The sequence below is a fragment of the Pelecanus crispus genome, chromosome 4 (genome assembly GCF_030463565.1).
Source record: "Pelecanus crispus isolate bPelCri1 chromosome 4, bPelCri1.pri, whole genome shotgun sequence".
Taxonomy (NCBI): Eukaryota; Metazoa; Chordata; class Aves; order Pelecaniformes; family Pelecanidae; genus Pelecanus; species Pelecanus crispus.
This window is the reverse complement of record NC_134646.1, coordinates 19,933,598-19,943,859: the sequence shown is the minus strand read 5'-3', so window position 1 is coordinate 19,943,859 and position 10,262 is coordinate 19,933,598. Positions and strand designations below refer to the sequence as shown.

At 49.1% G+C, this 10,262-nt stretch overlaps 1 protein-coding gene across 2 annotated transcripts; it reads right to left on the bottom strand.

The window, feature by feature from the left end:
• Positions 1 to 325: 325 nt before the first annotated feature.
• Positions 326 to 8,056, bottom strand: LOC104036783 (estradiol 17-beta-dehydrogenase 11-like). Of its 2 annotated transcripts, XM_075708818.1 has the most exons (7): positions 7,806 to 8,056; positions 5,936 to 6,043; positions 5,195 to 5,326; positions 3,889 to 3,995; positions 2,387 to 2,524; positions 2,022 to 2,138; positions 326 to 914 (listed from the first exon to the last, which is right to left on the bottom strand). In XM_075708818.1, the coding sequence occupies exons 1-7, from the start codon at positions 8,013 to 8,015 to the stop codon at positions 827 to 829; spliced, it is 900 nt and encodes a 299-aa protein (XP_075564933.1). In that variant the 5' UTR covers positions 8,016 to 8,056; the 3' UTR covers positions 326 to 826. The 2 variants fall into 2 exon arrangements, with proteins under 2 accessions (XP_075564933.1, XP_075564934.1); XM_075708819.1 differs by lacking the exon at positions 5,936 to 6,043.
• Positions 8,057 to 10,262: the final 2,206 nt, after the last annotated feature.

Genomic DNA, 10,262 nt, shown 5'->3' with positions numbered 1-10,262 from the left:
GTAAGGAGAAAAATAGTCCAACTCGGTCTGTGTTCTCATGTAATAAATCACATTCTGTAGCATGCATGAAATGCAGGAGGGCACCCAGTAATTTGTAGAGATATACTGCACTGTTTTCACAGGAAAGTGTTTTAAAGGTGTCTGGGAATTGCAGATGAGCAGTGTGAGATATATGGGGAAAGGGTGTATTACTTGATACCATACCTTAAATGCACCTCTAGGACTTCGTTATGACTTTCACTGCTGAGAGACATCTTGGTGTTAGAGAGCTGTATTTATTTGGAATAAGGCATGTTGATGGTGCTAATGCATAATCGATAATCAATGTAATTAGGTATTACATTAAAAATAGCGCTGTATTATTTCAGGTACTCGCTACAAAAGCACACGAAACTGTGAGTGTTCATTAAAGCACTTTTCTTTTTAAATTTAAAACGATAAATTGTGGTGAAAGAGGCCACCCACCTCCTGTTTAAATTGCTTCTTGCAAGATACCTTTGCTGAGGGATGAGTCATGATTAACATATTCTCAGGTAATCCCTTTGCACTCAGGTAGGCAGCTGTGCTGTCCCAAGGATAGGGCGATGCGACGTACAGCCAAAGCAGCTCTTTACACTTCTAGAGATGCATCTCTGCTTTGTTGACACTCCATGTTATGCAGGTATGTCCCTGCTGCAGGTGTGGGATAAGCCTTTAGGTGTGCTTGGAAATGGCAGCCTGGAAGCATCTGTCTTAGTTCTGCTTTGAATCAAACCAGCTGAACTATGCTTAGCACATGTTCTGTTTTCACTTGTGCCACTGGGAAATGAGAATTAATTTTCACTTTTCACTGAGTGCTTCTCTGCCCAATGACTGCATCAAACTTGACATTGGTCAGCTTGTTCAGAACAGCCAAGGTACGTTCTGGAAACAACCTGAAAGAGATAATAAGGTGAAATCAAATGTAGGACAAGAAACTTAAATTATGGGAAAAAGTGGCACTGAAGGTGAAGGAAGAGCTGGTCTGGGAGAAGAATGTGTGCATACACACAGACTGAGACTTAAACTGGGCATTATTTCCAAAGAATTACGTAGCCCTTATCAATCTTTGACTAGTTTTAACTCCAATACCACCCACCTCCTTTTATGACAGTTCCAGGACAGGTACATACTGGACACAATTGAGGTTGTAATATTGCTGCAGGATCCAGGAAGTTTTAATACTGAACATAGACATGTGCATTTGCTTTCTCTTTGTGTTCAAAACCTTATCTGGTTAATTTGGGGAATTCTTGGGGGGAAAAAAAACCCCAAACATCTTTACACCTCCTCATAAAAAGAAATTTGGAGTTAGACCCAAGTTTGCTAGCTTTCACAAACACAACATTACCAAGTGTTTCATGAGATACTGTAGAAGTTAACTGAAAACTTAATTTAGTTGTTCTGATGTTAATTCTAGGTTTGGAACCTGAGCTCTGGTAAGATCGCCTCTTCATCAGAGCAGCTACACTGGATATTAAAGATGTATGAGAGGACAAATCTTGCTTTACGTTGCAGAGAGAAGCAGTAGAGCCCTTTGGAAGCAACTTTCCCAGCCTCTGTGACCTCAGTCTTTCACACTGACATGAAGAAACAAACACTAATAAGCAGCAGGTCCTCAGCTCTGCCTGGAACTTCTCTGAGGCTGCTGGTTCAGACAAAGTGTTGTTTGCAGGCAAAAGGGAAATAGTGATCTGTGAAGAAAAGTGTTCTCTTGTTCTCCCCCTCCCTCCCTACAGAGCAGTTGAATTCTCCACTGAGAAGAGTTAGCTGCAGAAAGTCAATCATAATGACTTATGAGAGGACCCAAGAAACTCTTTCTGTGGATGATGTCAGCTGTTGTCATTAGAAAGAACCACTGCAATATTTGGGTACCTTGTCATGTGTTCTGAAATAAAACTTAATCTTGAATCAGATGGTACAAGTTTGAGGGTTGTACACTCAGCAAGTTATATTTGATAAAAGTGGCTTTTTTTTTCCTTGATTTTTTTTTTCCTACTTACCTTTCAAGAAGTAAACCAACACGTTGAAATGATGGAACAAAAATCATTTTCTGGTTGGTCAGTATTCCTTCCATCAGGGCCTCTACAACTTCGTCAACCTCCAATATCTTTCCAAGCCTACACAGGAAAGCATACATGTTGGAGCTACGGTGGTAAAACAGGGGTGGTACCAGCTGATGTAGGATGCTTCACACATGCACAAACACTACCATTATGTGGGTTCAATGACACTGCAGATTTTCTTTAGCCCATTTTATACACTGTTTTTATATAGTCAGTTGGAATACAAGGCCTAAAGCGGGGGTTAATATGGAGCGCCTTGATGCAAAGAAAGGAGGACAGGAAGGCAGAGTTTTGGTAGTTACCTTGTACTGGGGTTTTTGACAAATCCAGTGTTTATAAAAACCGGACAAAGACACGATGTTTTTATTCCGTCCTTTCCCAGGGTAGACAGCTCCTCTGTCAGAGCTTTATGAAATCCAACCGCAGCAAACTTGCTTGAACTGCACGAAGGGAAAAAGCACAAATGAGAAGGCAGAGATACTATTTCTAGCTTTCTACAACTGGAAACGGCCTAAAACATCACACAGTACTGACTAGGAGGCAAAAAATAAAGCGCAATCTAGCCGAGAGGCAGGGCAGAGACTAATTCTAGCTTTCCCTGTGCCAGACTGTAGTGCTGCATTAGATATTGCTGCTTGGGGACATAATTATGGCATGCAGAGCAGGTGTCTTTCAGAAAAAGCTGCCTTAGTGGTGAACAGACAGACAAATGTCAGGAATTCTTAGAAAATGATAACAAATGTGCATCCATCAATGGACTTCCTGGTTTTTCCCACGTGAGAAGATTCTTAGAAGGAATGCAGCCTGAATCTCTAAAATTGAGAAGGGTGGGCAGAGCAGAAAAGGAGAACAACCTTCCACTGTTTCTCACACCACACAGGAGTGTCACCTGACATTTGCGTGTGAGTTTTGAAATCGAGGAGCGCTATGCGTGCAAAAGCTGAGGAACGTACTGCCACAGGAACTGGTGCTGGCCAGGAGTGTAAGTCAACTCCAAAAGAAAGTGGAACCAGAGAATCGGTTTATCAACTGCTATTGATTTGGACAGTGTAATGCCAGTAAAATCCCTGGCTGGGGAGTTCTCACATTGCCAACAGTGAGTGACTCTCTAAGAAGGAGCACTCCCAGGGGAAGACCGCTCTGCCTGGAGCTGCTATTATAGAGGGCTAGATCTGACGCAGAACAACAATATGCAATCCAACAGTTTTTCTGTTTGTGCACCGTGATCCAATGCTTCTAGCAGAAAGAGGCAATGCACCGCCCTCTCAGTTGCATCGGTTAGGTTGCTCACAACATGTTATCGTGTTTTTACCTTCTGAAAGGTAATTTTACAGTCAAAAAGCCATTTTATCTCATGATGGCAGAAGTCTTTCTATACACTAGTCACTGCCACAGTGGTAGAAAGATCAAAAGCTACTCATTAGGGGTTTACTTGACAACACCACAACAACTCACAGGAGTGCTACTTTCTAAGAACGAGCAGGGAGGAGGATACCTTTTTTGCTAAGCAAAAGTCTGGATCAGTGAGGGAGAGAAAAAAGGAGAAGCTTGCATTAGTTGATGTGTCACATGACTCTTCCTTCATACAAGCATTGCTCCCAATTCAGTCAGAGCTAATAAGTGAATTGGCGGGAACGTCCAGGCATCCTGAAGTGCTGGCTGTTGTGCTTTTTGTCTCCTTTGCACCATCCTTTGGATGTACCGTATTCAGTGGGAGGATTATTTTGGTTACTCTGTGGTTGCTGATGGAGAAGATGCAATTAAAAACAAGCAAATGGAGAGAGCTGATTTTAAAATCACTTACCAATAAGCCACCATGAAAGACGTTACAAAATGACCTGCTGCCGAAGCCACTGTGACAATGTGACCGTGGTTGTTGTTCATCATGGTTGGCAGAAAAGCTCTTGTGGTCTTGAAAGTCATTTAAACCAAGAGGCAAAAACGCGGGGGGAGGAAAGGGAGAAAAGAACAATGTTTTCTTAAGCATATTCAACAGTGACACCCTGACGATCATTCATTAAGCAACTAATGCTGTCGCTAATGCTATGTGCTGCACAGCACCTCAGATTCCAAGAGCCACATTCAGCTGGTACAGTTGGCAACCTGTTTTCCACACGGGAATGTTTCAGGAAGTCGGCTAGAAACAGGAGCTGATTCTCACATCTTTCCTATGCTGCTTTTTAGGTTTCAGGTGTCAGTGCCAACGCTACCAGCGTCTCACCCCAGCACGCACAATACAACGCTCCTCAGTCCGCAGCATCTCTTCTCTTCTGCCGCAGACAACAAGTCCTTTACAGCTGAAACCCTCCCGCTCTGTAACCCCTGCCGGCAGCTGCCCTACCCCCGGGTCAGCTGCGGGCGGGCCAGGGACCCCAGGCCCAGCTCCCATAGGGCCCAGCTGTGTTACCTCCACTCAGCCTGCTGGGAGAAGGTCCGCAGAGAGGTGGGAGAGGCACAGATCACGAGGAGAGGCAGGACTGATGGCAGACGGGCTCGGAAGTAGCTCAAGGAGCAGGGGCGAAGGCGGTGGCACGGCAAAGAGGAACAAACGGCGAGGGGAAGAGCGCCAAGGGAGATCGGCCGGGCTGGTGGGTGCAGTCAGGGAGGGGCCGGGCCTCGCTACGCCCTGCGGCCGGGCTGTGCTGGGAGATGCAGGGCTGGCCCTCGCCTGCTCTGCCCGCCCTGCCTGGCCATCCGGGCCACGTGCTGGCTGCCTTTCGAGCAGGGCAACCGATAAAACCATTGCTTCCTATTTTTTGGCTGGCTGGCTTCCACTTGCAGGGTCTCGGTGCTCAGCTGCGGGTGCCCAAACTGCCCGATGCCATGAGGAACCCTAATACCCCTATAACAGAGACCAACCCCTGCTGCAGATGAGGCCGTCGGTGCCTGGCTCACGCAGAGAAAAGAGAGAATGAAAACACTGGGCCAGGCTCAGATCAGCAAGAGGTTAATTGAGTTTCCTAACAGTCAGTCTAGCTGGGTGCCACTGTGCTATGCATGCCCAAAAGGCGCTTTTGTAATTCACCGGTAGCTAAAAATAATTGTTAGTCTAAATGTGTCTCCTCAACAACGCTCCCCAAAAAACATGGCAAGATGGTAGTGGCACTTACCCACATGTGAGCAAGAATGTTGACTTCAAACATTCTTTCAATCTGGTGGTCCTGAGTCGAGAGCAGGTCGGCAGTTGTAATCACACCAGCGTTATTCACCAGGATGGAGACATCCCCAATTTCCTTTTTCACCTTTTGGACAGAAACAAACCAGAAAGATGTGTGTCATTCATTGCCAAAAAAATGCAAGGCTGTGGAAGATGAGTGACAGTTAATTTACATCTTAGTGTTGTTTCTTTAGGAAGATCGCACCGCATTTCCAGATGTGGTAGGAAATGTGCAGTAGTACCATGAAATCTGGCTTAGATCTGATGCTTCTCCCTGAATTGCTGCCAGTCTTCCGCAGACACAGTATGCTCTGGGTAGTCACAGCTGGGACTATGGACGTACGGGCTTGTTTTGAGCCAGCTGGACCGTATCCTTTACAATAAAATGTTTCAGATGTCCCCCGTGTTGTCTGTGAGCTGCTCAGAAAACTGAAAGGCAGAAATTCCTTCAGGGGCTGGAAGTCTAAAGAGCAAACTCGGCAATGAGGCGCGGTACGCCGGAGCCTCACAAAAGAGGATGACTGGCTGCGATCTGGGAAGTGCTGCTTCACTCTCTGTACAGAAAGCAGCAAGAAGTGGGGAGATTGCAAGGGCTTGCACAATTTCCGTACAATAACTCCTCCCTTGTTTTCCTGACTTTTCTGAAAATCAAGCATATTTGGATAAGCCTTTGGACGTGCCCCTGCTCTCCTACCTTCTCTGCAGCGTTGTAGATTTCCTCCCTTTTGCTGCAGTCCACCACGAAGGCTTGAACAGTGGCTCCCAGTCTTTCGCATTCTGCTGCCGTGTCCTCAACACCGTGCTGTAAGATGCAGAAGAGAAAGACACACACGTGCGCAACCATACCCTGCCCACGTGTTGCTGCTCGGGCACCGCGTCAGACCAGTTAGAGCCCGAAGATTTCTCCTGATTGCCTAACTGCTGCCAAGCCCCTGAACAGTTCATGGCTACCCAGGGAAAGAGCTGTAGCCGGGGTCTGTAGGAGGACGAGTGTTCCCACCTGAAATTTCAGGCCTGTGTGGAGTGACTGCCAGAAAGGAAGAGATGCTCCCTTAGGATGCATTTATGGACATTGCCTGTCTCGGTGAAGGACTGAAACCGCGATTCCCAGATGAATGCCAAATCCCAAGCACTGCTCCCGGGAAACAATGGCAGCTTTTCTCAGTAATAACCAAGTGCAAAGTGTTATAGCAGTTCACATCCTGGGTCTGAACATCTGCTCCTATGACAGAAGACTGCCTTTTGACAGTGTGAAGAGCACCTGGTGATGTCCATCTTTTATAGTAGAGTGAAAGAAATAGTAAGCCCGTCTCAAAAGCCTCAAAGCAGGATCAACAGGGTCATGCTGAGTCTGACCCTCTACCATCACCTAAATCGTTCTTAAAACCTTCAGGATCCACTGCCTCCCTTGGCAATGTATTTCAATGCTTGCTTTTCTCCATCCTTACAATACTTTTTTCCCAGCAGCAAAGCTCACTCACTTGCTATTAAGCTAAGTGTTTTCCTTCTTCCTCCGTTCCAGTGAACGCAGACAAAACTCTACTTGGCAGTATCCCTTTACGCATCGGGACACTGTGAATTGTACCGCCGTCCGGCCCCCGTCCCTGCCCCAGCTCACACCTTTTTTGAAGAACATGGATGTGGTTCTCGAACACAAGCACACACAAAGTCTCAGCCATAATGGGTAGCATAAACGGACACTGAAATATTCCATAATATCTCCCCTATTTACACATCCCCCTATGCTAGGCCTGTCTTTTTCTGGTTGTGGTGGGTTGGTTTTTTTAGGCAGCTTCAGGATGACGCGATGGACTCCTCTGCAGTTTCTGATCCACTGTGTCAGAAGCCTTTCCCGCGCACTGCTGCCCAGCCACTCGCCCCCTCTGCACAGCCCATCGCTCCTATGCACAGCACTTTGCCTTGATCCCTACCGAACGACGTTCTGCGTGTTTGTCTCTGTCCATCCTCCTCCCCTTGCCAAGGGCTCTTTGCACTCTAGTCAAATTAGCTGAAATAAAGAGTCTGGGCTAGCGTAAAGGGTTAGCAAGGTGCCATCTACACGTGTGAATGCGCCAGAGGGCAGCAGGGCTCACACGCGGCTCAACGCAGCGATGCCTGTCGATATGAGTAGACACACGACTTCCAGCAACGTACGCAACATATCTGAGGCTAGAGAGACAGCGAGCAGAAGGTAAACCTGCTTCTCTGTAGAAACAGGCTTCTGGCCTCAGCGTGCTTTTTTCTGCCAGCCTCGGCAGCAGTTCCAACAGCAGCTTGCTGACGGCTGCGTTCCCTCTTGCAGGTACTCTCTGGCGTGCTGGGCATGCTACCTCGGTGATTAGCGCTGAGTAGCTGTGGGACCCTGACACCTACGTCCTCCGGTGCAAGTGGGGCCAAACCCTCCGCTGGCACCCAGCGTCCCAGTCAGCGAGCTGACCCTGAGCCGATGGGAGCGGGCGTGGAAGGAGGGGACGGGGATGCAATTTGTAGGCAGCCCTTCTTAGGCTATCAACACCCCAGAGGCCTCGGAGCTTAAGGAGTGAAGACATGAACTGTACCGTTACCTTATTGATGTCCCACAGAACCAGCCTGCTTTGACGCTTGGCGAACTCGAAGGCAGTTGCTCTCCCTACGCCGTGGCCGGCACCCGTGATGAGAACCAGCTCTCCAGCGACGGACTTTCTCTTCGCAGGGACAAAAAGCTTCACAAAGGCCTCTAAGTAGGAGTAGATGAGCGTAGCCAAAACCAGGAGGAAATCCAGAAGCGGATTCATTGTTTTTGTGAAACTCCTCTGACTGCCTGACTGAACTTTAATCTCTTGCGGCGAGGGTGTTGGTTGTTGATTTACCAGCAGCACCCGAGGCCCGCCGCAGCACGCACCGCTCGCCCTGTCAGTCACGGGACCCTGCCCCGGCAGAGCCACCCCCGAGCCGCGGCCCTCCCCGGCTCCCCTCGCCGCGCGGGGCGTCGTGAATCGCGGGGATCGCGATCGCCGGGGTCGCGCCGCGATCGGGGCGCGAGGAGCGGCAGCCGCCAACGGCCCCGCCTGCCCCGCGCCCGGCCACACCTCCGAGGGGCGCAGCAGCCAATCGGACAGCGACGGCCCGTGAGGGGGCGTGTCCACGGGAGGGGAGAAGCCCGTGGGCTGGAGGCGCTCGGCATTGGCTGCACTCCGGCCAATGAGGGGCGAGCTTGTAGAGCTGTTGGCGGCGGGGGCGGGGCGGTGTTCGAGGGTTCCCGCCGGCTCCTGCCCGGGCCTCGGGGGGCGGCTCCGAGCGGGCTGCCTCGCCCAGCCCCGCGCTGAACTCGCTGCCCGGTGGCCTTGTGCTGGGTGAGCGGCTCGGAGGTTTTGCAGCCTGCATGTATGTTCTGTTCTAGCAGAAGGCATGCGTATCCTCTCGTTACGGGCAGACACAAGTGCAGGTCGGCAAGCGCTGCAGCTGATAGGATGTGCTGGACGTCGCTCCCAGAGGAGCTGCTGCTATCAGCTGCTATGCTGCTATCAGCGTGGCTACATAAATGTGGCTCTTGGGCAGTTTCTGCCCTTTTGGCTGAGGAAAACACAGTTGGTGGAGGTGTGTGAAAAACTCGGTGTTTTGCCCTTGGTTGCCATCTTGCCGGATGGCATCCATTGGTCCCCCCCGTGACTGTTCTTTCTCCGCTTTGTTTGCCCCCACACGGGTGACAGCACGGGCGCCTTGCTGTTCCTCTCCCAGGCCCTTGTGTCAAGAAGCAGCAAAGCATGTTCTTATTTGTTGTTTGCTGCAGGTGGAAGAGGGATGGAAGTGGCAATAAAGTTGTTCATCCAGGTGCTGGCAAAAACATCTTGCGGGTCCCCTAAACTCTCTGTTGTAATTCTGTCTCAAATCCTGTTGTGTGACTGCCCAGTCACTCAGTCGCATGAGGTCCTTGAGGCAGTTTTCTTCATGGTGAGTCCAAGTCTGTCCTTCCTTCCTTTGATATCATCTTCTCCCAGGTCACTTAATGAAAGCTGAATGGCACAAGTGCTTTCAACTGATGGGACTCCGCAGGTGAGCTCTTGGCTGGCTGTTCCCTCTTATGCTGACTTTTAATTAGTTATCCTACCAAGTCCCTTAGTGTCTTATGCTATGGCTGCTTAGTTTCCTTAAGTCTTTTGGAAAATGGCATTGAATGGTTGTCCTTGTCTAATTGAGTCTAAATTGCACGACTTGCACTTGGACTTGCTTGTGTGTAATGGAGTGTCCAGAACCTTAACCAGAACAGGAATGCTTGTAGGAAATGAGAGAAAACTAGTTTCAAGTGGTTTGTCCAGCTCTAACAATGTAACTGCATGGTCTTATGTCAAAAGGGTTGCTGACCTTACTCCTTTGCTTTTCAGTTAGAAATACAGCAGTATCCAGATTACGTTAATAATATTGCATAAGGATATTTTTGAGCCACTTGGGGAAGAAGGTTGCATGAACATGTGTCCTCTGACCAAAATCGGTCTCCAGTTAAGATTTGAGTTGTTGAAAAGGACTTTTTTTGTCCTGGTGGTTTGGCTGCACCCTTGCTTATCTTGTCTGCGGGAGGCTGGGACTCCAGCAGAGAGATTCGGAGCTAGGCACTTCCTACTTTTCTCTTGGAACTTCATTCTGTTCTTAATTAACACATCGGCGTTTGGGCCAGACCCTAATTGCATGGCTCAGCAGTGCTGTCATTCTCCTGGCATGGGGCTCCAGTCAGTGCCGTGGCCGAGACGGAGGAGGCAGGGAGGGCAGAGAAGCGCCAACTCCAAGAGCCACCTTGGAGGGAGGCAGAGCATGAGGCCAGAGTCACCAACCTGACTCATAGCGAGTCCTAAGGCAGGAGGTGAGGTACCGCTCTTCACATTTGGGACATAGCTGTAGGTGGCTATAGGAAGCTTGCTCACATAGGGTCCTGCTAGGCGCCTGTAGTGACCAGACTTTGGGATAAGTTTCAGTTGTCTGTTGTGGACAGGAAGAGAACAGAGGAGCCCAGAAGGCTTGATGGTTCAATCTGTCGCTGGTGTTCAGGA

Excerpts from the sequence above, each read along its gene's own strand:
- LOC104036783 (XM_075708818.1), bottom strand. The coding sequence starts at position 8,015 with ATGAATCCGCTTCTGGATTTCCTCCTGGTTTTGGCTACGCTCATCTAC. Across the intron at positions 5,327-5,935 it reads TCTACAACGCTGCAGAGAAG|GTGAAAAAGGAAATTGGGGA; the intron begins GTAGGAGAGCAG and ends TCTGTCCAAAAG. Across the intron at positions 2,525-3,888 it reads TCTTTCATGGTGGCTTATTG|TTCAAGCAAGTTTGCTGCGG; the intron begins GTAAGTGATTTT and ends CCCTTCGTGCAG.